Here is a 27158-nt window from a genome sequence, read left to right on the forward strand (position 1 = left end):
CATTGAATAGGCCAAAGGAACTGTATGCTATTGTTCACTCTTTGACACAGACAAGAAAACCACTTAAGTTGATAAAAATCATCAGGAGTTAATGATGTAATCTTTTCTTTGAGCCCTAAGTTAAGGGGGTTAGTTGTTTCTTTGCAATACAGTGGGCCTTTCCTCGGGCAAGATGTGGATCAGAAACACAAATGGAAGTCTTTTGATACAGCTGCAATTACAGCCAGCTCTAAGGTCTTTTAAAGCAACTCGGTCTTCCCAGGACCCCTGCTGTCCTAGGTTTTTGCAGCTAGTTGGGCCAGTTATTGTATCGGTTTTGAAGTTCATTATAAATGCCTCATTGAAGGATGGTAGGTTTCCAGATATTTTGATGTTAGCAACAGTCTGTCCATTGTTAAAAGACCCAGCTTTAGACCCTAATATTCCTTCCAGTTTTCATCTTTTTTCCTCCTTACCTGTCACTTTTTGGACCTATTCTAGTCAGTGGCGTAGCCACAGGTGGGCCTGGGTGGGCTGGGGCCCACCCACTTAGGGCTCAGGCCCACCCAACAGTAGTACATGTTTAGTGGTAGCTGGTGGGATCCCAAGCTCGGCCAGCTGAAGACTTCTTCCTGATGGTAACGAAAATGCTTCTCTCCGTGATACCGGTACCTGCATATGCTCAGTTTTCAGCGCATGCCTGCTACAGACTGCCAAGGTGAAAAGAAGTGCTTGGGGGAGGGGGAGAACAATTGGTGCCCACCCACCCAGTTCTTCCCTAGGCCCACCCAAAATCTGTTGTCTGGCTACGCCCCTGATTCTAGTACAGATTTTGTACATAACTCTGAATCCCTTATTCTATCTGTGCTGGCTGTCATGCATCAAGGGTTTAATCAAACTTGCAGCTACCTTCTCGTCATGCTCGATATTTCGGCAACGTTTTATACTATAGATAGTTCTGTTTTATTACGGTGGTTGAAATCTTTTGGCCTAGCATATTAACCATTTTATGGTGGTTTGAGCCATTTTTGCAGGAAAGAAGGCAGGAAGTGAAGATGAGTGAAAATTTGTCATCTGGCAGATGATTGGCAACTGGAGTGCCACAAGGCTGTTAATTGCTTCAACACGTTTTAATTTGTATCTGTTCCATATGTGTTGGATGTTACTGGGCGTACATTATTAGGTATATGTGGATGATATTCAGTTTCATATTCCGTTCAATGCGTCCATTTCTCAAACTGTTTTGCAATTGCAGATATTTACCTGCATCTCATATTGGATGAAAGATAATAGACTTCTTTTGAATGTTTCTGCAACAGAAATTCTAAGTAACAATATTTTAATCTGGATTTTCCACCACACTGGATTTTGTAGACCTCAAGCATATCTCCCCTCATCCATCTCTTTGCCCTAAGCTCTTTAGCTTTTCCTCATACGAGAGGAGGTCCATCCCCTTTATCATTTTGGTTGCTCTTCTTTGAACCTTTTCTAATTCTGCTATATCTTTTTTGAAATACGACGACTAGAACTGAATACAGTACTCAAGGTGTGGACGCACCATGGAGCGATACAAAGGCATGTGGTTTGAATAAATTGTAGTGACCTTCTATACATCTGGCAGACTCTTTTGTTTGTTTGTTTCCTTGTTTGATCTCGCTGCATTTTTGTTGGTCCATCCTGTTCTCCTTTTTGTTCTTCTGGGATATTCATATAGTTTACAGACCAGAAAGCACACCTTTGTATTTCCGTGGGTAATGAACTTTTAACTATCCAATATGCAATCTTATAGCTTCGCTTTCAGATAGGATAGTGATTTTAGAATAATTTCCTGTCCATAACTACCACAACCACAAAGTTTGCTAGATAGAGCAATCACTATTTAGGGCCTTGTTTACGAAGCTGTGCTATAGGCACGCTAGCATACTGGGAAAGACGTGGAGGGGCATAATTGAATGACTCCAGCCAAATAGATGGCCGGCCATCTTTGGGGCCAGCTCCGCAAAGAGGCGGAGCCAACTGTATTTTCGAAATACGGTTGAGGCCGGCTAAATCTCAATATTTAGGTCAAATGTTGAGATGGCCGGCTTCGGTTTTCAGCCATAATGGAAACCAGGCCCGGCCATCTCAAACCCGGCGAAATGCAAGACATTTGGTTGTAGGAGGAGCCAGCATTTATAGTGCACTGGCCCCCCTCACATGTTAGAACACCAACCGGGCACCTTAGAGAGCACTTCTAGAAATTAAAAAAAAAAAAAAATAGCTTCCAGGTGCATAACTCCCTTACCTTGGGTACTGAGCCCCCCAAAACCCACTCCCCACAACTCTACACCACTACCATAGCCCTAAGGGGTGAAGGGGGGGCACCTACATGTGGGTACAGTGGGTTTTGGGGATTTTTGGAGGGCTCAACATATATCACCACAAGTGTAACAGGTGGGGGGGGGGGGATGGGCCTGGGTCCACCTGCCTGAAGTGTACTGCACCCACTAAATACTGCTTCGGGGACCTGCATACTGCTGTCAGGGAGCTGGGTATGACATTTCAGGCTGGCATACAGGCTGGCAAAAAAGAATTTTTTTAATTTTGGGGGGGTGGAAGGGGGTTGGTGACCACTGGGGGAGTAAGGGGAGGTGATCCCCGATTCCCTCCCGTGGTCAATTGGGGCACTTTTTTGTGACTTGGACCTAAAAATAAATGGACCAAGTGCAGCCGGCGAAATGCTCTTCTGAGCCGGCCATCTTTTTTCCATTATGAGGTGAAGCCAGCCATCTCGTAACCCCGCCCCCGTCCCACCTTCTGTACCCTGCCTTGAAGGTTGGCCAGCTCCGCGACAAAAAGCAGTTGGTGTCGGCCAAAATCGGCTTTCGATTATGCCGATTTGGCCGGGATCAAGAGATCGCCGGCCATCTCCCGATTTGTGTCGGAAGATGGCCGGCGATCTCTTTTGAAAATGAGCTCACAAAGGTCCATCAAGCCCAGCATCCTGTTTCCAACAGTGGCCAAACCAGGTCACAAATACCTGGCAAGATCCCAAAAAAGTACAAAACATTTTTATACTGCTTACCCCAGAAATAACGTTAGAGACACCCATATATTTTTAACGCATGCTAAAAACATTAGCACACCTTAGAAAACAGGACCCTAACTTTCAATTAATTTGCTTAGTTTTAAAAAATAGTCTTCAAGTAAACTGAGTTTAACTAGCTATTTACAGTGGTGGAGAGATTGTATGTTTTATCTTTGTCTTAATTTGACAGAATACCAATTAAATATCAAAAGCCACTGATTGTTTTTATTTTGTTGTGATGTTTTTAATAAGCTTTCGTGTAGCGTGGCTCACTTTTGTATTTTTCTTATCATGCAGCAACAAATATATGTAGATTCAAGAAAAAGAATGAGTTTAAAAAGAACTGCTAAGCATTGCAATGCAGCAGACTGAGGTTTATATTCTTAAAGAAGTACATACATTAAAATAATTGTCCTTTTACCCCACACGTGAAAAAAAAAAAGCTACAGTGAAAATGCAAGGTAATATTAGACTACTGGGCTTTTTTTTTTTCTTTTCGAAAAAAAGATCTCTTTCCCACTATACCAGATGCAATGGTGTCCCTTTTTAACTGATAAACAGGAAATTAAAGACCTGAAATTTCAATAGCAATGTCACACCGAAAAATCTCTCATCGAAGCGAGAAAAGAGAGGAAAAGAATTTTCATCGCCTTGCTAATATCATGCCTGATCATTTTTCTGCTCCCCTTAAGCTTCGAATATTATTATCTAAAAAAAAATCATGTGTTTCATCTTATAGCACAACACACAAAACACTAGTTCTTACATTGCATTCCATAAAGAATAGTAATGTTAGATCACAAAAATCTAAAGGAATCATGGGTTGTCATTAACACAGGTTCAAGGCTCACGATAAATGAATCAGAAATTTTGGATTGGCACACTGTTGTTTTCTTTGGGGTCCTTTTACTAAGGTGCACTAATTGTTAGCATGAATTAAGGGCCCTGTTTCCTAAGCAGCGTTATAGCGCGCGTTAACATTTTTAACGCGTGGTAACCTTGTACACACGTTAACTATGGGGCTCATTTTTGAAAGAGAAGGACGTCCATCTTTAGACATAAATCGGAAGATGGACGTCCTTCTCCCAGGGACGTCCAAATCGGTATAATCGAAACCCGATTTAGGACATCTCCAACTGCACTCTCGCAAAGACAGCCAGAGTTCAAGGGGGCGTGTCGGAGACGTAGCGAAGGCTGGAGTTGGGCGTGCCTAATGCTTGGACGTCGACCCATAATTGAAAAAGAACAAGGACGTTCCTGACGAACACTTGGATGTTTTCACCCAGACCTGTTTTTCTTATGACTAAGGCACAAAAAGGTGCCCGAAATGACCAGATGTCCACCAGAGAGAATCGGGGATGACCTCCCGTGACTCTCCCAGTGGTCACTAACCCCCTCCCACCCTCAAAAAACATCTTTAAAAATATTTCGTGCCAGCCTCAGATGTCATACTCAAGGATATGATATCTGCTCTTCCCTTTCAATGGTGTATAACTGGTATGAAGTACCTGGTCATTGCACTTCTGCCCGCCTTCACTGACACGATCCAATGTAATGAGCATTGTATCTTACAGCGGGTTAAAGAGCTCTGTGGTCGATGGTCACCTCTGTAGTTAAGTTGGTAGGGGGGTTAGAAACTATAAAGATGTCTTTGGCCCCAATGATTATGTATAGTTTTATAAGGAAATAAGTTATTAACTGGTTTCTTGTGAAACGACGAGAGGCCTAGAATTGCTTTGCGGACCTTGCAGAGAGTTAATTTTTCACTCTTCCATGACTATCATAAGGCATTTTTGTCTAGACAGGGAAGTCCTGTAGTGGTTGGTGCCGATTTGCAACTGTTGCCTTCCTGGATTCAGTTGGAGGAGTCACTAGTTAAGCCATTTCAGCTGAAGTATCTGCTTGGAGCAAGTTTGCCATTGTAGTTAAAGTAGGGTTACCATATTTTGTCCCCCAAAAAGGAGGACACATGCCCCGCCCCTTTTACACTCGCCCTACCCCCTGTCACACCTCGCTCCGCCCCCTGTCACACCCTTTCTCCGTCCCCTGTCACATTTTCCCCTCCCCCCTGTCACATACCCTGTCGTCACCCCCCACCAGGGCAGAAGTAAGGTAAGGGGGGTGACGACAGGGTATGTGACAGGGGGGAGGGGAAAATGTGACAGGGGACGGAGCGAGGTGTGACAGGGGGTAGGGCGAGTGTGAAAGGGGCGGAGTTCACTAGGCCACCAGGGCACTAGTAAGTAAGGGGAGGGGAGGCTAGCAATCTGCCCGTTTGTCCAGATTTCTGGACAAACGGGCAGGCTGGCAGATTGGCAAAATCCGGACAAACGGGCAGATTGGCAAAACCCGTCTGGTTGCCCGGACATATGGTAACCCTAACTTAAAGGATAATTTGATCCTCACATCAACATTGACAGCATTACAGTCTTTGGATGCAAAGTTTCCACCAAGGACAGTGGATTCCAGATCAGTGTCTCTCTGGGGTTGTCCTTATCTCCATGTGGATGTGAAGCAGCTGTTTTGGAATATATGGATTCAAAATAATATTTGGTCAATATCACGTCATCTTATTCAGGGGGCAACGTTTGAAGTCATTCCCTGAATTCAGACACTCTTGAGGGTTGCCGTTCTCGCAGTTTTATAAATGGGTCCAGCTCTTAAGGGTATAGAAGAGGAATCTGGCATTGCTCCCTGCTTCCTCAGGAATCTTAACTTTGTATGGGGCACCAGAGTAGATATCGACATCTGCATTGTGTAAGCTGGTGCATTTCTCCAGAATGAGTTCTAGATCCTCTTCCTTGCATCAGATCTGGGGGGAAAGAGGCTGATGTGCAAATTTGCATGTCAACCTTCGAAAGCTAATCAAGAAATGTATTAAGTTATGTCCAATAAAAAAGGTATCATCTTATTTTCTTTTCCATGTTTTATTTTGTTTGATTTCTATTGATAACCTTTAAGAGTGGACTAATACGGCTACCACACTCCTCTACATGTCAAGTGGAGAAAGTTTTAAACTCAAAACATTCGTATTGTAGCTTCAACCTTACTAACATAATGTTTGTTTTTTTTCTTGTGCATGGGTATTGTGGGACGCCTGTCCGACTTCATCGTATAGAGTTCAGAACGTCTAATGTTTGTTGGTCCTGTGCATCTTCTATTAGTACACTTGATCGTGTGCTTTTTTTTCATGTCCTATTGTTATGTCATTTTGGCAACAGGTATGGCAGAGGGTCAAGGCAGTTTTCCAGTTTGATCTCCCGTTATCCTTTGCATTTCTACTATTTGCACCCCCAGATGATTTCATCTCTGTGCGAACTGGCAGGCTGTACTATCTTATGGTTGTCTTTTAAGAAATTCTGAGGGGTTGGAAGAATGCATCTTTGTTGAATGTTACTTTCTGGTGGAATTCTGTTTGTCAATTTTTTTTTTCATTTTTATTGAGTTTTCATAGAAATTAATACAAATACATCATACAGCAGGATGTAGAATGTGAAAAAGAAAAAAAAAAACAAATGCATTACACATAAGCAAATATGAAAGCATAAGTATAGATATGCGAGATATAAACTGCTGCTGTTTTAATGTAATGATCAAAAGGAACCCAATGCTTTTTAAAGATGGATAATTGATGACATTTAAAAGCTGCAGATTCCTGGTGATTTCTAATGGTACAAAGATGATTCCACCATTCATGAATATTTAGATGAGAGTTGCTCTTCCAATGAAATGCTATAAGGTGAGTGGCAAGGGCCATCATTATATTAAAAAGTTTTTAATGTTGTTCTTCAAGTGTCAGTTTAGGGGTTGAAGAACGAGAATTATCACATCTGAAAACTGACCTGTTCGAGAAGGCATACCATAAACAACCATCCTAATTACTAAATAATAAGACTGATCAAGAACTAGACAGAATCGAACTCTTATCACTTGGCTGACTTACCTCACTGCTATTAATGATCAAGCACTACCACTTTAATACCTGATGTCGAAAATGATTTCTCTATAATTGATGATCTAACACAGGTTACAATCCAATCTATTACTCAGGAGCTTATATGTAATACCATAATATATTCTTCTTTATCATGTAAGTAAGCACCTTAATACAATAAAAATTGGGTGGAAAGGACGCAATGGCAAGTGATCAGTCACCACATCAAGGAAACCTTTATTAAAGGTTTCTTTTGGAGCATCTTACCTTGATGTGGTGACTGATCACTTGGCATTGGGTCCTTTCCACCCAATTTTTATTGTGTTCCGTTTCTGTGGAAAGTGTGAACCCCATCTGTTTGTTTGTCTGTACATACCTTATTGCAATACCACTTTAATCCTTATGTCGAAAACGATCTCTCTATAATTGATGACCTAACAAATGTTACAATCTAATCTATCACTCAGGAACCTACATGCAATACCGTAATGTATTCTTCTTTACCATGTATGTATGCACCTTAATGCAATACCATTTGTAATTCTGTTATCCGGAAATGGCAACCGCCACTACGGCAAATGTAAGCCACATTGAGCCTGCAAATTGGTGGGACAATGTGGGATACAAATGCTACAAATAAATACAAATAAATAAGACAAACCTTCAGGAAAGGAGAAGGGAATGGTTGCATTTATTCTCTTCCATATTTGAGGCCAGGCACCCTGCGGTAGTTCTGTTATTGGCACGGGCCATTTCCCGTGCTAGAAAATGATTTCTGTTTTTTAGAGCAGGGAGTAGGTGTTCTTGGCAGTAATTGGGCAGCGCACCACTCTTACCACGTGCTGCCCAATTACCACTGGAATAGTACGTGAACCCTTACCGCTTACTAAATGGGTGTCGGTAAGGGCTCAAACAGTAAATGGCCATGCACCAATTGGAAAATTAGCACACAGCCATTAAGGACCTCACTTAACAAATAGGGGGCACAAATCGGAAGATGGGCGTCCTTCTCACAGGGTCACCCAAATTGGCATAATCAAAAGCCGGTTTTGGGCATCCTCAACTGCTTTCTGTCGCGGGGACGACCAAAGTTCACGGGGCATGTCGGAAGCATAGCGAAGGCGGGACTGGAGCGTGCTTAACACATGGGCGTCCTCGGCCGATAATGGGAAAAAGAAGGGTGTCCCTTACGAGCACTTGACCGACTTTACTTGGTCCATTTTTTCTTGGGACCAAGCCTCAAAAATTTGTCCGAACTGACCAGATGACCACCGGAGGGAATCGGGGATGACCTCCCCTTACTTCCCCAGTGGTCACTAACCCCCTGCCACCCTAAAAAAAAACTTTAAAAATATTTTTTCCAGCCTCTATGCCATCCTCAAATATCATACCCAGCTCCATGACAGCAATATGCAGGTCCCTGGAGCAGTTTTATTGGGTGCAGTGCACTTCAGGCAGACGGACCCAGGCCCATCCCCCCTACCTGTTACACTTGTGGTGGTAAATGTTGAGCCCTTCAAAACCCACCAGAAACCCACTGTACCCACATGTAGGTGCCCCCTTCACCCCTTAGGGCTATGATAGTGGTGTACAGTTGTGGGTAGTGGGTTTTGGGGAGCTCAGCACGCAAGGTAAGGGAGTTATGCACCTGGGAGCAATTTCTGAAGTCCACTGCAGTGCCCCCTAGGGTGCCCAGTTGGTGTCTTGGCATGTCAGAGGGACCAATGCACTATGAATGCAGGCCCCTCCCATGACCAAATGGCTTGGATTTGGTCGTTTCTGAGATGGGCATCCTCGGTTTCCATTATTGCCGAAAATCAGGGACGACCATCTCTAAGGTCGACATAAATTTCGCGATTTGGGCGTCCCTGACCATATTATCGAAACAAAAGATGGACGCCTATCTTATTTCAATAATACGGGTTTCCCCGCCCCTTCGCTGGGACGTCTTGCGAGGACGTCCTCAGGAAAACCTGGGCGCTCCTTTCAATTATGCCCTTCCACATGGCCTTCACACATAGGCATATAAGCTTACCCTCATGAAGTCCAGGATGAATGTTCAGAGGTATTCTGAATGGTGGTAGGTTGATGTTGCAGTAGCTGCTACTCAGAAAAATGTCTGCCACAACCCCTTACTGCTGGAGCTTGTCTTTTGTGGTTTATGCAGAACCCTAAAAGTGCAGGAAAGCTCTGGGACATCATGTCCTGTATTTCTTGTGTGGTTAAACTAGGTTAAAGTGCTAAAGCGTTCCAGTGTTAGCCATTATTAATCTGAGTGAGCAGAAAAGCCATTCAGAGTCCAAGACTTTTTTCTGGGGAATCAAAATTCTTGAAAGCCGGTCAAAAGTGTTCGAAGGTGATTTTGAAGAGAAATAACATGGCAGGTATACTGATTTTTTTTTTTTTGTAGGAATTCATTTCCAATTAAAATATTAGCAAAATGTCTTGACACTGAGATCCATTAGTGTTTTTATCAGAAGTATAGCCTTGTATAAAAAAGAAAATACAGGAGCGTTTCTACTTTTTGCTTCTGTACCTGTAGCCTGGTGGTCTGGTCAATGAAGCTTTAGTTTCGCCAATGTCTTACTAATGGTTTTTGATAGTGTCAGGTTCGAATACTGAGCAACTTGTGAAAGTTTCTGGGTCATTTTGCTAGTAAAGTATTATTTTCAGCTGTCTTTCATTCTTCTTTTATCTTCAGGTTGAAAGGATCGTAGACAAAAGGAAGAGTAGGAAGGGTAAATGGGAATATCTCATCCGATGGAAGGGTTATGGGAGCAATGAAGACACATGGGAGCCTGAACATCACCTGTTGCACTGTGAGGAATTTATTGACGAATTTAACAGACTTAATGTCACCAGAGAGAAGCGAACAAAACACGCAAAACAGGCTATCGCACCGAAATATTTACGAGAAGCTCGAGGATCATCACTTGAGAAACTATCACACCATCCTTCCGAGTCTGGGAAAGGCAGAGGAGCAACACATAAAAGAAGGCGGATAAACTCAGCTCTTCAGAAACCAAAAAGGGTGTATACGACAAAACAGCCATCTGGTGAAAGAGCCACTAAAACCGTGACTTACCGAACTACACCCAGCGGCTTGCAAATAATGCCGCTTAAAAAGACTCATCATGGAATGGAGAATGGAGACGCCAGCCATGAGAAAGATTCCAGATATTTTGGAAATACACCACGGCGGGAAAAAATGGATTTGGACGATCATGAGGAAGGCCACAATTTGTCAAACAAGCTGGAAGTTGATGAGTCACCTCTCATGAACGGAATAGGTATGGCATTTCACTTCTGCTGCTGTTTATTTTCTGTTCTAACATTTGTAAGGGAAACATAGTTTCTTCTTCCTTGAATCAGAAAACATATTTTGGGAGCTAAATCACAATTATTTTAAGGTGCCTCTTATACTTGTTTAACTGCCTCAGTCATTTATTTTAAAAATTTTCATTGTTTTCACTATTCTAGTTTTTCTGATTTCAAAAGCACATAGCATGAAATGGAATATTTTGTTAGAATTCATCTTAAGGGTTGTGATAGCTGAAATAATATTGTGGGGTATCGTATCACATATTGTAACTGGCTTTCAGTAGTGACGATGTCACAGATGACCAGCATCACATGCTTTCTGTGAGCCAATCAAGTTCTAGTGTGTGCTCCCATCCAGTGTTGCCAGGTGGGCGGTTTTACCGCCCAATTGGGCGGTTTTCCGCGACTCGCCGCGGGTTGCCTTTTTTTGGGCTTTTTTTTGTCTTTTGGGCGGTTTTTTAGGCGTTTTTTCCGGCCGCGGGGGGCGGGGTTAGTGACGTTTTGGGCGGGGTTAGTGACGTTCTGGGCGGGGCTGATGACGGGGGAGGCGGGGCAGATGACGGCGGGGGCGGGGGTGATGGGGTGGGGTGTCAGGGGCGGGGTTTGAGTTTGGGCGGGTTTTGGGCTGGATTTAGGCTGGTTTGGGTGGGGAAAAAATTTTCCACCTGGCAACCCTGCTCCCATCCAAAGCAAAAAATCCAAAATGGATCTGTAGGGAGCTGGAAAGATGCCATGCCTAGTATGAGCAAAATCCTTTACTGTCTCCAAGAAGAAGTCATTTATGTTGAGGGTTGCACCTTCAGTCATTTGGAAATGTGAACAAAATGCCCAAAACTGCTGGGCAAAAAAAAACTTTATTCAGTCTAAAAACTTTGGCGCTGTGCATGTCCGCTTCATAGGGCTTTTGAAACGTTGCAAAACTGTGATGTGGGTAATGTTTTTTTCTTTTAAATTTTATAGCTGGATTGACTGAATTGTGTGTAGTAAAAGCTTAATATGTACTTTAATAGCCTTGTACAAACTTTACATGATGTGAAGAATTAAAGTAAAAGTATTTTATAGGGTTAATAGAAAAGAATCAAAGGGGCTCTTTTACTAAGCTGCACTAGTAAGTGGGCTTAGTGGACATTTAAAAAAAAAAATCAGGGGTCCTTTTACCAAGCTGGAGTTAAAAGGGCCCTACATTAGCAGTGGGGGCCGTTTTAGCCGCTGGCCAGGGCCCTTTTTTAACGCAGAGAGTTAAAAGTCCCTAAAAAGACATGGCCACGCGGTAAGATTATTCTTACCGCGTGGCCATGCGGGTGGAGGACTTACCGCCATCCATTGAGCTGGCGGTAAGGGCTCCCACGGTAACCTAGCGTAACCAGGCAGTGTTGATTACCTCCGGGTTAGCGCTTCGCTAGAAATGACAGAATTATGTAATGTAATACCAGAAATGGCGCACGCTAGGGGCGGAACTACCGTTGTCGGCCGCGTTGGGCTGGCGGTAGTCCTTAATGCGGGAGCACTTACCATTTCCTATTTAGGAGGCGGTAAGGGCACTCGCTTTATGGACGCGCTAATTAGTGTGGTGGTAATGTCGGTGCATTAGCCGAGTATTTATTTTTATTATTTTTATTTGTTGCATTTGTACCCCACATTTTCCCACCTATTTGCAGGCTCAATGTGGCTTACATAGTACCGTCAAAGGCGTGTGCCCAGTCGGTGGATAACAAATACAAAGTTGTATAGTGATCGTATGAGGTATAAGTGGAGGGTCGGAATGGATGAAGATTGCGTGTTGTCCTGTTCGATCATAGTCATGCTGTGTTGGTAGGTGAAGAGGGTTACGTGGGGTCGTTGGGGTAGGCCTTTTTGAAGAAGTTGGTTTTTAGTGATTTCCTGAAGTTCAAGTGGTCGTGGATTGTTTTCACAGCTTTTGGGAGCCCATTCCATAGTTGTGCGCTTATGTAAGAGAAGCCGGCTGCATAAGTTGTTTTGTATTTCAGTCCTTTGCAATTTGGGTAGTGTAGGTTTAGGTAGGATCTTGATGATCTGACTTTGTTTCTTATTGGTAAGTCTATGAGGCCTGTCATGTGTTCTGGGACTATGCCGTATATGATTTTGTGGACTAAGGTGCAGATTTTGAAGTATAGCGCTTCCACATCTGTTCTCTGCCCTTGACACCCCCCCTTCAAAAATAATTTAAAAAAATAATAAATACCGCACATTCTGTACACACAAATGACAAAACTGGCAGCCTGCGTTAGGCCATTTTTTTTTGCGCTAGGTGTTTGTTAGAGCTTAATGCAATAGTTCAAGGCCTGTTGTCTCCTGAGAAGAGACCTGTGTTTGTAAGGAACCTGTTGTGCAAACTTCTAAGATCCAAGAGGGGACCAAGAAAACATGGTGGGGTTATTTTGGAATGATGTAGAGTTGCTTCCTTTTATTAAAGGTTTTGGAACAAAAAAAGAATTTCCTGGCACTGTTGAACTTTGAGCTATAAGGGCTGTCTTTCTTTAAGGTAAATTTGTTTCTGCTCTATTGAGGCCTGCTGCCGCCGAGTGGAATGGAACGGGTCGATGTGGAGCGTCTGTTTACGCTTTCCAAAAATACTAGGACAAGGGGGCATGCGATGAAGCTGCAGTGTGGTAAATTTAAAACGAATCGGAGGACATTTTTCTTCACTCAACGCGTAGTTAAACTCTGGAATTCGCTGCCAGAAAAGGTGGTTAAGGCGGTTAACTTAGCGGACTTCAAAAAAAGGGTTGGACGGCTTCCTGGAGGAAAAAGCCATAGAATGTTATTGAATGGACGAGGGAATACAGTATTTCTAGGATGGGCGGGACAAATTGCTTGTTCTTTTGGCCGCTGTCGGTGACAGGGTGCTGGGCTCGATGGACCCTTGGTCTGTCCCAGCATGGCGATGCTTATGTACTTATGTCCCCATGACGGCAGCAGTTCTGTATAGAAGAAACGTCAGCTTAAGTATATCTGCTCTGTCAAAGAGGGCACAGGTGTGTAGCTGTTCTTAATAAACCACAATCATTGCCACCTAGGAGAACTCTTTGCCAGTGGAGACCTCTGGAGTTGAGCTTTATTTCCCAGACTATAAACCAAAGATTCAACTAGAAAGCTAGTAGTAATTCAGTATTCGTAAGTCGGGTTATTAATTTACATCACCTTCTACCTCTCCTGTTTGTCTCCCCTCCAAAATGTTGAATTGTGCAATACTTTGTAGTGTGGCCAGATGCTGTGAGAACAAGGTTTAACCTTATTTCCGTTATGACATAAGCCAGATGTTTTGGGGTTTAATTTGGTTTTTGTAAATTTATTTTTGATTAAGATCTCTTTCAGGAGTTGATGGGTTGCTGAGTTACACCACCTGATTTCCAGTTTGATTGATTAATCATTTGTTCTCACTCTTAGCAGACGGCCTTAGAAGAGCAGAATACTTTTACGGGTGAATCATCTAAATAAATCCGTCAGTTAAGACGAATATTAAACGTAGCAGCTGTTATTACAATTTCAGAAAGAAGCACTGGCTTCACAAACTTTTGTAAAGACGTTTTCCAGTGATTTCACGGGTTAATGAAGTGTTTTCCTCTTCTACTGGCAAAACGTTGGGAGTATGCGAGTTGAAAATATTTCTTCATGCCATTTTTGCTAAGTGATGCTGTAAGGCTTCGTCTTTGATTGCACGACTGTCATTGTTTCTTGCAGTACTAGGGGGGTAATTCTAAAAGGAGCCACATAGATTTCAGTGGCAAACATGCACATAAATGTCGATGTTCTAGTCGCTAACCCCCTGATTCCATCGAACCTGGCTGCTGTATTTTGGGCGGTCTGGAGTTTTTTTGTGAGTTGTTCTTTGCATCCCGCGTAGATTCCGTTGCAATAATCTACATGACTTAGCACCATTGATTGTATTAGGTTTCAAAAGGTTTCCCTTGGGAAGAAAGGTTTTAATCGTTTGAGCTTCCACATTGAATGGAACATTTTCTTTATTACAGAGTTTACTTGGCTCTTGAGGGTAAGGTTGCGGTCGAGTGTGACGCCATTGGCAACTCAGCAGCATAGTTTCTGTTTTATTTAGTGATTAAAAACTTATATATTGTCAACAGTGATCAAAATGTCTTGCAAAGCAATATCCAATACATAAAATTAACATTAAAATATTTTAAAAACTGTATTACCAAACTTATTCTGGGGGAAGGCTACAGTACAGTGTGTATGTGTATCACCTTTGTTGACTGGTCTTTGCTTTCCTGTCTTATTGTAGCATTCTTTTCTATTTTAACCAATGATATTTTTAAATTTTAAACCACTATGACCTGTCATTCAGACATAGCGGGATATCAAGCTTTTTAATAAGCATAAACATAAAGGGGGTGGAAAGGAGAAGGAAGGGGGACAAGAGAAAAGAGGGTGAGAGAAAGAGAGGACTGGGAGGGGGGGAGATGACCTGGGTTAGGGCGAGGAAGAAGGGAAAAGAGAGCCTGAGTAAAGGTCACAATGATGGAGAGGGGGCTGGGTATTGGGAAGAGTAATATGAGGAAATGGTTTGGGCATAGACAGAGGGGAAAACTAGAAATAGAAGGAAGAAAGAGAGAGATCCTGGGATGGGGAATAGGGGGAGGGGGATGACAACCTGCACAGAGCATGAAGGAATAACTTAAGTGGAGTGGCCTAAATTCACCCGCTTACCTGTGGGGCTCCTCCCTGACCCCACCCCTTGTACTGACCCTTACCTGCCCACTTTTGGCCAGTCATCTCTCTATATAAAAGGCAACCCCAACGTTCTGAAGCCTCCACGGAAGTTGAGGCGCCCGAGATATCCGGTGTGCCCTGGAGTGTCTGCACCGCCCTCGCGTCAAAACGTCATGACGTCGAGGGCGGAGCTATGACGCTCGAGGGCCGAAACGGAAACGCCACAGCGAACAACTAACAAGGCAAGTAGCTCGGAGGGACGGAGGGAGGGGGCCCCTTGCTAGCGCCCGTTTCATTGCGCTCAGAAACGGGCATTTTTTCTTAGTTGTCAATATTCAGTGTCAATGCCCGATTAAGTGTCACTGAATATCAGCAGTTGGACAGCCATGAGTGATTTAAGTGGGGTGGACTATCTTCACCTAAATAAGGGGAAAATAAAGGTTCTCTGAGTAAATAAGAAATTGGGGAGGGGGAATGAGTGGTCCCCATCAATTTAAGCTGACATCAGAAGTGGTGGGTCTAGGAATACTTCTTGGCTTGACATTAACCCTGTAATCTCAAGTAAATTTTGTGGTAAAAAAAAAAAGGCCTTTTGTAAGCTTCAGTGGTCAGATCCATCCGTTTTCATTCTTAAGGCCCAGGAGATTTTAAAATGCCCAACAAAGAGGATTACCAAGAAACAGCAAGGCAAACGATCTGCAGACTCCAAAGTGGAAGACAAGAAAGCAAATCAGCAGTAGATATACACAAAGTTAATAGTCGAGTTGCACACAAATAGGGTGCCCGACACAGGCCGTGTTTCGCCCAGCAGGGCTGCGTCAGGGGCTACGTTGTGATCTTCACTATGAGATGCTTGTGAAAAGTTGTAGGTGTATGCTATACTCCAATAGTTGGTATAACCAAGGCAAGATCCAGCAACATTGTGGTGCCGGTGTGCGCGCTGTTATTTCATGGAAAGCCTTGGTTATGTGACTAGAACTTGAGCTGTTTTTTTTCCTACTACGGTGAGATTTGCGTTTGTCTTTTAATATCAACTATTGGAGTATAGCATACACCTTTTCACAAGCATCTCATAGTGAAGATCACAACATAGCCCCTGACGCAGCCCTGCTGGGCGAAACACGGCCTGTATCAGGCAACATATTTGTGTGCAGCAGGGGCGTAGCCATACTTCGGCAGGAGGGGATCCAGAGCCCGAGGTGAGGGGGCACATTTTAGCCCCCCCTCCCGCCGCCGCCGACCCCAACCCTCCCCCACCACCACCAGGTACCTTTGCTGGCAGGGGTCCCCAACCCCCGCCAGCCAAAGTCCCCTTCAGCGCCAGTCTCCGAGTCCAGAGCGTTCGCTGATCTGGATTCTGTTTCTGTGAGTCCTGACTCACAGAAACAGAATCCAGATCAGCGACGCGCTGGCGCTGAAGAGGACTTCGGCTGGCTGGGGTTGGGGAAAGGTACCTGATGACGGGGGAGGGTTGGCGGCAGCGGGGGGGAGGGTCAGCGGCGGGGGGGGGGGTGAAAGCAGGGGGGCCAGGGCTAAATCTGCAGGGGCCCATACCCCATGGCCCCACCTTGCTACGCCCCTGGTGTGCAACTTCACTATTAAAGTTTGTGTATATCTCCTACTGATTTGCTTTCTTGTCTTCCACATCCGTGAGATTTTAAAACAGTAATTTAGGCCATAGTTCTTTTATATATATATATTTATCTGGACTGCTGCAATTCCACCTAATGAACAAATGTCAAATAATGCAGAATGGAACGGCTAGAATCATTTTGGGAATAAGTAGATGAGAGAGGATACATCACTTTTTTTTCTTTGCACTGGTTACCTGTGAATTTACATATCCAGTGTAAGATTTTAATTCTGGTCTTCAAAGCCCTTATTAAGTGAGGCCTTGTTGTTTGGCTGAGAAAGTTTCATGGTATTGGCTAGGAAGGGGCTTTGTGGTGTAGCACAGAAATGTTTCTGCGTTTTCTCTCATTTTAAAGTGCACTCGAAAGAATGTTTTCGCTAGCAGAGCACCTACGTTGTGAAATCAGCTGCCTCCTGAGATCAGAGAGTTGGACATTTGTTTCCTGTTCCATAAATAGCTTAAAACTTGGCTGTTTTCCATTGTTGGTTCAATGAGTTAGAATCAATCTGTTGAGTGGGATTTACCTTTGATGTCCAATGATTTGTATTTAGACTGATGTATTATGGTTTAGGTATAATGAATTGGATTTTTTTAATTTGATGGTTCCAACTTGTATCTGAAGTTTAATGTGTAAGCACTATTATCCACCTTGATTGGGGCAGTGCAAAATAGAAATATGTTTTTTTTTTTTTTTATAAGTTCAATCTTTATTATTTTTTGCATAAAATGGTGCAAAGGCAAGAAAAAAAAACAAATGACAAAACTACCAAATAAATCACCTGGGGATCATAAGTTAAGTAAATCATAAATCACATCATCATTGATATGAATAGTCGAACAGAGATTCAGTATGACATGGCTCTCAATGAAGCTGAACCCAATCAAGGGGCTGTATAAATATAGTATTAAATTAGCCTTATAAAGGCAATATTTCTGCTCCCTATAACTGTTTTTTTTCTTAACATTTTGTTGTTTCAGTGTCAGTGAAGCTAAGGAGATCCTTTTCTAAAGTGTTCTAAGCAGCTGGCATGTGAATTGCCACGTGAAAACCAAATTGCCCACAACCACAGTAATCGTTACCATGTTGCTAATCGCGGTATTCACTACATCCCGTGTTATGGAACAAGAAGTGGGCAGGTTATGGATGTGGCCTGCACTTCAGTTAGTGCATGGTGCTTTTCCGTATGCTGTTACTAATGCTGATGGCGTGGTTGCATTTACTGCGTCCGTATGGTAAAGCATTATTCTGCGTGATAACTCTATGAGAATATACTTGGAACACCCCAAACAGTTCCCTCCCAATTCTATAAACATGGGTGCCCAACTTTAGGCTTAGAGCACCCAAGTTATATAATAAGGTCAGTTACACACACAAATTAACTTAACAATTGGCTGTTAATTGGAGGTAACAGCCAAGTATTTGGCTTAAATTGGTGCTAATTGGTGCCAATTAATACCACTTGGAAGATGTATGTGCAGCTCACCTTAGTCACTCTTGTTGAAGCGGCACACGTCATTTCTGTCACTCACAACTTCTAGGGGGTGTGGCTGTGGGAGGAGCATGGGTGGGTTGGGGCGTGGCTATGAGTTATGCACATACATTATAGAATACCAGGGGTTATACACCTAATTGTCAACAGCTGGGCACAAGCCTTTGATAGTGGAGGAGTGGCCTAGTGGTTAGGGTGGTGGACTTTGGTCCTGGGGAACTGAGGAACTGAGTTTGATTCCCACTTCAGGCACAGCAGCTCCTTGTGACTCTGGGCAAGTCACTTAACCCTCCATTGCCCCATGTAAGCCGCATTGAGCCTGCCATGAGTGAGAAAGCGCAGGGTACAAATGTAACAAAAATAAAAATAAAAAAAAATATGGTGCAAGTCAGTAGCATAGCTAGAGTTCAATTGTTAGGTGGACTGGGTGGGCACAGGCCTCACATTTCCTCCCCACCCACTACCACCGCCCGTCACCGCATTTCCTCTCCATCTGCCCGCTGCTGCCGCATTTCCTCTCCACCCGTTACCCCCCTCCCCCGAGACAGCCCCTGCACATGGTCAGTTCTGGTCATTTTTACTGACCTGAAGTGCCGTTCTTCCTCCAGCACCGGCGATTCCCATAGCCAGCCTTCTGCCAGCGCGCGTCGTCGGAGCCTCTTTTCAGGCGCGTCCCGCCTACTCTGCAACTTCCTGTTTTCCGCAAAGGTGGGACGCAGGAAGTTGCAGAGTAGGTGGGACGCGCCTGAGAAGAGGCCCCGATGACGCGCGCTGGCAGAAGGCTGGCTATGGGAATCACCAGTGCTGGAGGGAGAACGGCGCATCAGGTCAGTAAAAGTCAGCAGACCATGCAGACGGGGCGAGCGGGCAGAAGAGGCTGGGCGGGACTGGAGCAAAAGTGGCTAGGCCTGGGCCCGTCCAGGCCCACCCGTGGCTACGCCCCTGGTGCAAGTGCTCAAGCCTAAAGTTAGGTTCGAAAATGCAAACTAATGCGAGTATTTTATAACGGCAATTCCATGCTCAACCGCCCTTATAGAGTTTGTGCTCAGCATGTATCATAGTAACATGGCAGATGACGGCAAATAAACAACTGTACGGTCCATCCAGTCTACCTAATAAGATAAACTCCATTTGTAGAATTTACCCCTACTTGCGTAGGCTTTGCATTCACCACACTGCCCCTGGGATTCTATATATGGTGCCTTCATTTCCACGCAGAAATCAAAGCCATGCCCTTAACTTAATTGGTTAACTAGCTAATCAGTGCTGTTAATTGGATATTACCAAGCAATTAGCACTAATTGGCATTAAGATTTACGCACACAACTCGATAAAGCGCATACTGTAACATGGTGCGCCTAAATTCCAAGTCACGTAGTTGGAAAGAGGGTGTGGCCATGAGCGGGACATGGGCAATTTCTAAAATCTATGCGCATTGTTATAAAATACGCCCGCTCTCCCCCGGATTCTATATAGTGCGCTTAGATTTAGGCATTGCTGGAAGAGTGCGCAGCATTTTTCTCCAGCGCAACGCGGGATGTTTTAGCATTTGCATTTTGTTCCCACACGGCTAGAATTTGGCGTCTTTTCCGATGCATTCCCCGTACATTTGTCTTTTTCAAGACGAAAGATGCATATAGAAAATGGATGATTGATATCCTTGGCAATAGATATTATTATTAGCATTTGTATATTTTATTTATTTATTTTTGTTACATTTGTACCCCGCGCTTTCCCATCATGGCAGGCTCAATGCGGCAGGCAATGGAGGGTTAAGTGACTTGCCCAGAGTCACAAGGAGCTGCCTGTGCCTGAAGTGGGAATCAAACTCAGTTCCTCAGTTCCCCAGGACCAAAGTCCACCACCCTAACCACTAGGCCACTCCTCCACTGTTGCTACTATTGGAGATTCTACATGGAATGTTGCTATTCCACTAGCAACATTCCATGTAGAAGTCGGCCCTTGCAGATCACCAATGTGGCCGCGCAGGCTTCTGCTTCTGTGAGTCTGACGTCCTGCACGTATGTGCAGGACGTCAGACTCACAGAAACAGAAGCCTGCGCAGCCTTCTACATGGAATGTTGCTAGTGGAATAGCAACATTCCATGTAGAATCTCCAATAGTAGCAACATTCTATGTAGAATCTCCAATAGTATCTATTTTATTTTTGTTACATTTGTACCCTGTGCTTTCCCACTCATGGCAGGCTCAGTGCGGCTTACATGGGGCAATGGAGGGTTATGTGACTTGCCCAGAGTCACAAGGAGCTGCCTTTTGCCTGAAGTGGGAATCAAACTCAGTTCCTCAGTTCCCCAGGACCAAAGTCCGCCACTCCTCCACTTATTTGGTCTCTAGAATGCTTTGAATATCAACCCCTATAAAATCACCCCCAAAGAGCAAACATTTCTGTATCTATCTATCCACCAATGCTATATTTCATCCCAAAAGGTTCATCGCTGCCCAATGGACGGATGAATTCGCACAGCCCTGTGAAACGGAAACTGGAAGTGGTGAAAGATTATGTATTTGATAAGAGACTGAGGTACAGTGTCCGTCAGAATGAGACCAGCTGTCGATTCCGAGACATTGTGGTGAGGAAGGAAGATGGTTTTACGCACGTACTGCTTTCAAGCCAGACATCAGATAACAACGCGTTGACTCCCGAGGTAAGCACACAGCCGTGCGGAAACGTAAAACTGGACCTGAATTTGCAAAGAATGCTCTGAATATCAGCTGAACTAATGAGTGATTTGGGAGGTCACTATAAGGGGTTTGCATGACATTTGCATGCCCTGTGCGTGTAAACAGTGATCTTTAGAAAAGCCACTCCTTACACATGAATATTCACAGTACGCACAGATTTAAAGGCAGTGCGTTATGGTCATGGTTTGGGCAGGTCAGAAAGGAATGTTTATGTTGCCAACTTTGCAGCACCAATATACATGTACTTTTAAAGAATCTAAACGTTCACAGACAAAAGTGTCAGCTAAGTGCTCGTTTGGACCTGGGGTTTGCAGGAGTGATTCATGGGGACATTTAAAACCATCTCTAAAATCCCAAAATTAGCTTGGGTTCTTAATTGGTTCCCCATGGATCTCCAGCTTTGTAAAATCTGGCATTTATATGCTTCAGTTGCAAAATCGCTTCTTGCATGTGTAAGTACTGGCGCTTGTGTGTTGACAACCCTGAGTGATGCCACTTTTATTGGGGGGGGGGGGGGTCTTGGTAAAATTACTGCTTCCATTGGATATGCTGCAAGCAACACATGTGTGCTTCTCATCCTTATACACGTTTTATAGAAAGCTCCAAATTCAGTGAGCATTTTGTACAATACCTGGGAAATCACACTTATCCAGACTTGGATGTCCATTTTGCTGCCTGTATGCAGGGGCGGCCCTACCATTAGGTCACCTGAGGCGGGGGCCTCAGCCAGCACTTTTCTGAAGTGGCATTGCCTCCCAGCCTTACTTCCCCAACCCCTTTCCACCAATTCCCAGAGGCTGCCCTGCCGCCGGTCCTGGCGCCTTCTGTCCACTGTGGCCCGCCTCCAAGGAAACAGGAAGTTACATCAGAGAGGCGGGCCGCAGTAGAGAGAAGAGGACGGGACTGGCGACAGGTCAGCCTCTGGGAATTGCTGCCACCGCATTTGGAAAAACGAGAAAGAAAAGGGAAATTGGTGGAAGGGGGCTGGGGAAGGGAGGGGGAGATGGCAGACCATGGCAGGGGGGTGGCGGCAGCTTATTCCTTGCTTTGGGAGGGGAAGCGGTAGCAGGGCAGCGGTGGCTCATTCCTTGCTTCAAGAGGGGCAGCGACGGTGGTAGCTCATTCCTCGCCTCAGGCGGCAGATTGTCTTTGGCCCCTGCCTAGGGTTACCATATTTTGTCCTCTGAAAAAGAGGGAACATGCCCCGCCCCCTGTCACATATTCCCCTCCCCCGGGTCACATATTCCCCTCCCCCGCCCCCCATCACCTCCCCTCCCCCGGGTCACCTCCCCTCCCCTTACTTACTATCTACTGCCCTGGTGGTCTAGTGACCTTTTCGGGGCAGGAAAGAGCCCCCTCTGTCCTTGCCCTGCATCCTGTTGCTGTGACGGTCTCGGGATTCAAAATGGCCGCCAAGAGTTGAAGTCTCGCGAGGCTGCTTCAACTCTCGGCGGCCATTTTGAATCCCAAGACAGTCACAGCAACAGAATGCAGTGCAAGGCAACGCTCCGGGCAGGAAAGAGGGGGCTCTTTCCTGCCCCGAAGAGGTCACTAGATCACCAGGGCAGGAGATAGGACGTAAGGGGAGGGGAGGCTAGGATAGGCCCGCCGTCCGTCCAGAAATCCGGACAAGCTGGCGGACTGGCAAAACCCATCCGGACGCCCGGACATGTCCTCAAAAAGAGGACATGTCCGGGTAAATCTGGACGTATGGTAACCCTACTCCTGCCTATTTGATCTATGCAGAATCAATCTTCATGACTTGCACAGATAGGAAGTAATCTGCGCAGCCAAGAATTTCACCAGGATTTGGCCCTTACAGAATAGGATCTAATGAGTACTTTGTGACATATAACTAGGGCTTCTGATTATAGGTTTCTAACAAATACAGCCACTTCCCCTAGGACTCTCTCGTCCCTCCCACGCCTTGCCTTCTGTCCTCTGCTCAGTGTTTGTGCTTTTTTTCTGCACTGAAGATTCCTAAGTGATGCAAAGTTATATATCTGATTCCACTGAAAAACATACAAAGCAATGTTATGTGTAGCACAAAACCACTGATAAACATCAATATTTCTTCTTATATCCTCAAAGGAAATGAACACACGGACCAATATTCAGCCTGCAGTCAGCTTTTTTTTTTTTTTTTTTTTAATGCTGGCTACCATGAGCTTTTCATACCCAGTTATTTAGTGCCGGGTCAGCATACAGGGACAATGCGGCCACCAGGATTTATCCCAGTACTTGCAATATTCAAGCCGGTGCTAGGATGACTGCCAGATAAAGGACTTCTTTTACAAAGCCACGCTGGCGATTCTTGGTGCGGCAAACGAGAGAAAGCTCATTCAATTCCAATGGGCTTCTTCTCATTTCTTATCTCTTGTTTGTCCTGTTTGTCTGTCCTAATTAGATTGTAAGCTCTGTCGAGCAGGGACTGTCTCTTCATGTTCAAATGTATAGTGCTGTGCACGTCTTGTAGCGCTATAGAAATGATAAGTAGTATTAGTCATTTGCTGCACAGGAATCGTTAGCGCGGCTTTGTAAAAAAAGCCCAAAGTTAGGAAAGCTCTTACCTTGATCCTGGTAGTTACCTGGTTAGCAGACTGAATATTGCTGCTAGCTGGATATCTCTCGTCTCCGTCACCCACACCCCCCTCATTACCAGGTTAGTGCCATGACGGGCTGTCCAGTTGAGTGCCACTGAACATCCTGGTTAACCCTGATGACTACGATTTGACTGGTTAAATCATTTTATTTGGGGTTATTTGGGGGTTTGCTGAGTTTAAAGGGGGTCTGGACAGATTCCTGAAGGAAAAGTCCATTGATCGTTATTAAATTTTGGGGGGTTTGCCAGGGTCTTGGGGCCTGGATTGGCCGCTGTCGGAGACAGAGTGCTGGGCTTGATGGACCTTTGGTCTTTTCCCAGTGTGGCAGTGCTTATGTACTTATGTACATTATCATGTTAATTTGTACAGCGCTGCGTAAGTCTAGTAGCGCTATAGAAATGTTTAATAGTAGTAATAGTATCGCAGTAGTTCAGGTTCAATGTGGCTAACTACTTATTGTCATTAACAGTACAAAAAGTGATGCAGGATAATATACATTAAGTAGTAATAACAAAGTAAGGAGGTCTTTTACTATGGCGTGCTCACGTTTTTAGCGCACGCTAAAAATAGGCGCATTAAACGTTAGACACGCCCATAGGAATACATTGGCGTCTCTGCGCGCACGCTAAAAACGTGAGCTTGCCTTGGTAAAAGATCCCCCTAAATGAAGATTGCGTAATTACAATGTGTAATATGGAAATTAATGCTAGACACGAAAAGGTAACAAACCCGTATTGTAGTTGACCCCAACGAAGCCATTTTGGAGTGGCGAAACGGGTCCAGTCGGCTGAGTTTGAGCATGGATTATAATTATGATATGTTCAACACCACTATGGCGTAAACAGGCGCTTTCAAGATTCATTTCATTTTGACATTTTGGATGTTGACATTTGAGCGCCATTGGATTTAGAGCATTTTTGAACAGTACTTTTGAAGAGAATAAATATATATTTTTTGCCGATTACTGTTGCACGTTTGGTTGGTATTTTGTGGAGGAACTCTTTCCCTGTGCCCTGAAAAATCTGCTCAGTAAAAAAAATGTGCCTAGGTGTATTATCTAAAGTAGGCCTAAATTGTATAGAGTAAGGTTGAACTTCCACGGGAGATATAGAATACGCCAAGCACCTCTCCATGCAACCAAATTTATGCCACAGAGCCGGGTGTATTTTTATAATAATGCACATAGATTTTAGAAATATCCATTTCTCACCCATAACCACACCCCCTTTTCAACTGTGCAACTTGGAATTTATACTCACCACATTATAGAATATGCTTAGTGAGTTTTGCACATAAATCGTAATTAATGCCAATTAGTGCTAAGTACATAAGCATTGCCATGTTGGGACAAACCAAGGGTCCATCGAACCCAGCACCCTGTCACCGACAGCGGCCAAAAGAACAAGCAATTTGTCCCACCCATCCTAGAAACACCGTATTATTCCCTCGTCCATTCAATAACATTCTATGGCTTTTTCCTTCAGGAAGCCATCCAACCCTTTTTTGAAGTCCGCTAAATTAACCACCTTAACCACCTTTTCCGGCAGCGAGTTCCAGAGTTTAACTACTCGTTGAGTGAAGAAACATTTCCTCCGATTCATTTTAAATTTACCACACTGCAGCTTCATCGCATGCCCCCTTGTTCTAGTATTTTTGGAAAGTGTAAACAGACGCTCCACATAATTGCTTGTTAATATCCAATTGACGGCGCTGACTAGCTAGTTAACCAATTAAATTACGCGCACAAGAAATCCTCTCTTCAAACCCCCCCCTCCCCCAACTCTGAGTTGGCATCATTTTTCCAGCGGTAAGAGCAGATTTTGTGCGCTGTTCTCTGAGCATTGGGAGGGCATAGCAAACGACCTCATTAACATCCATTTGACTACATTTCAATACAATTTTCAGCCATCTCTTGAGCTCACATTGTTTCCTGCACTAAAGCCCTCTGAGCATTCTGCCGGCGCTGGTCCAATGCTAACCGGCTATAACACCAGCGTTAGGTGCCGAGCGTCGGCCCCTTGGTGTGGTCATTTCTCTCCCGTCAAGCTTTCAAAAAATTACAGTGGCTCCTGGGCGTGCAGTAACTGTAGGAAAGAAACCTCACGAAGCCGTGAGAAGTAAAAAGAAGACTTTATTGAAGATACTTAAAAAAACGACCCGACACGGCCTTTCATGTCTGCTTTTTATGTAGATTTACCAAGACCCCTGAGGCAGGCCTTCGGGCCGAAACACAGCCGTGTTGGGTCGGTTTTTACGTATCTTCAATAAAGACTTCTTTGTTATCCTCCTTGGATTTACCTCACTGTCTTCTTTTTTTTTTTTTTGTTACATTTGTACCCCGCGCTTTCCCACTCATGGCAGGCTCAATGCGGCTTACATGGGGCAATGGAGGGTTAAGTGACTTGCCCAGAGTCACAAGGAGCTGCCTATGCCGGGAATCGAACTCGGTTCTTCAGTTCCCCAGGACCACAGTCCACCACCCTAACCACTAGGCCACTCCTCCACTGTTGCTACTATTTGAGAGTGGAATAGCAACATTCCATGTAGACGTCGGCCCTTGCAGATCACCAATGTGGCCGCGCAGGCTTCTGCTTCTGTGAGTCTGACGTCCTGCACGTGCAGGACGTCAGACTCACAGAAACAGAAGCCTGCGCAGCCTTCTACATGGAATGTAGAAGTCGGCCCTTGCAGATCACCAATGTGACCGCGCAGTCTTCTGCTTCTGTGAGTCTGACATCCTGCACGTGCAGGACGTCAGACTCACAGAAACAGAAGCCTGCGCAGCCTTCTACATGGAATGTTGCTAGTGGAATAGCAACATTCCATGCAGAATCTGCAATAGTAGCAACATTCCATGTAGAATCTCCAATAGTAGCAACATTCCATGTAGAATCTCCAATAGTATCTATTTTATTTTTGTTACATTTGTACCCTGCGCTTTCCCACTCATGGCAGGCTCAATGCGGCTTACATGGGGCAATGGAGGGTTAAGTGACTTGCCCAGAGTCACAAGGAGCTGCCTGTGCCTGAAGTGGGAATCGAACTCGGTTCCCAGGACCAAAGTCCACCACCCTAACCACTAGGCCACTCCTCCACTGTTGCTACTATTGGAGATTCTACATGGAATGTTGCTATTCCACTAGCAACATTTCATGTAGAAGTCGGCCCTTGCAGATCACCAATGTGTCCGTGCAGGCTTCTGCTTCTGTGAGTCTGACGTCCTGCACATACGTGCAGGACGTCAGACTGGCAGAAACAGAAGCCTGCGCAGCCTTCTACATGGAATGTTGCTAGTGGAATAGCAACATTCCATGTAGAATCTCCAATAGTAGCAACATTCCATGTAGAATCTCCAATAGTATCTATTTTATTTTTGTTACATTTGTACCCTGCGCTTTCCCACTCATGGCAGGCTCAATGCGGCTTACATGGGGCAATGGAGGGTTAAGTGACTTGCCCAGAGTCACAAGGAGCTGCCTGTGCCTGAAGTGGGAATCGAACTCAGTTCCCAGGACCAAAGTCCACCACCCTAACCACTAGGCCACTCCTCCACTGTTGCTACTATTGGAGATTCTACATGGAATGTTGCTATTCCACTAGCAACATTTCATGTAGAAGTCGGCCCTTGCAGATCACCAATGTGTCCGTGCAGGCTTCTGCATGGAAGTTCTGCGGGGTTCCCGTGGGGACGGAAGCAGTTCTGCGGGGTTCCCGTGGGGACGGAAGCAGTTCTGCGGGG

At 44.7% G+C, this 27158-nt stretch overlaps 1 protein-coding gene across 1 annotated transcript in view; it reads left to right on the top strand.

The window, feature by feature from the left end:
* Nucleotides 1-27158, top strand: part of CDYL2 (chromodomain Y like 2) — a 99805-nt gene that overhangs the window by 34762 nt on the left and 37885 nt on the right. The window contains exons 2-3 of the mRNA XM_030202653.1: nt 9682-10270; nt 20562-20779. Of these exons, the coding sequence (XP_030058513.1) occupies nt 9682-10270; nt 20562-20779 (807 nt within the window). The remainder of the gene's footprint in view (nt 1-9681; nt 10271-20561; nt 20780-27158) is intronic.

This window comes from Microcaecilia unicolor, chromosome 5 (genome assembly GCF_901765095.1).
Source record: "Microcaecilia unicolor chromosome 5, aMicUni1.1, whole genome shotgun sequence".
NCBI lineage: Eukaryota > Metazoa > Chordata > Amphibia > Gymnophiona > Siphonopidae > Microcaecilia > Microcaecilia unicolor.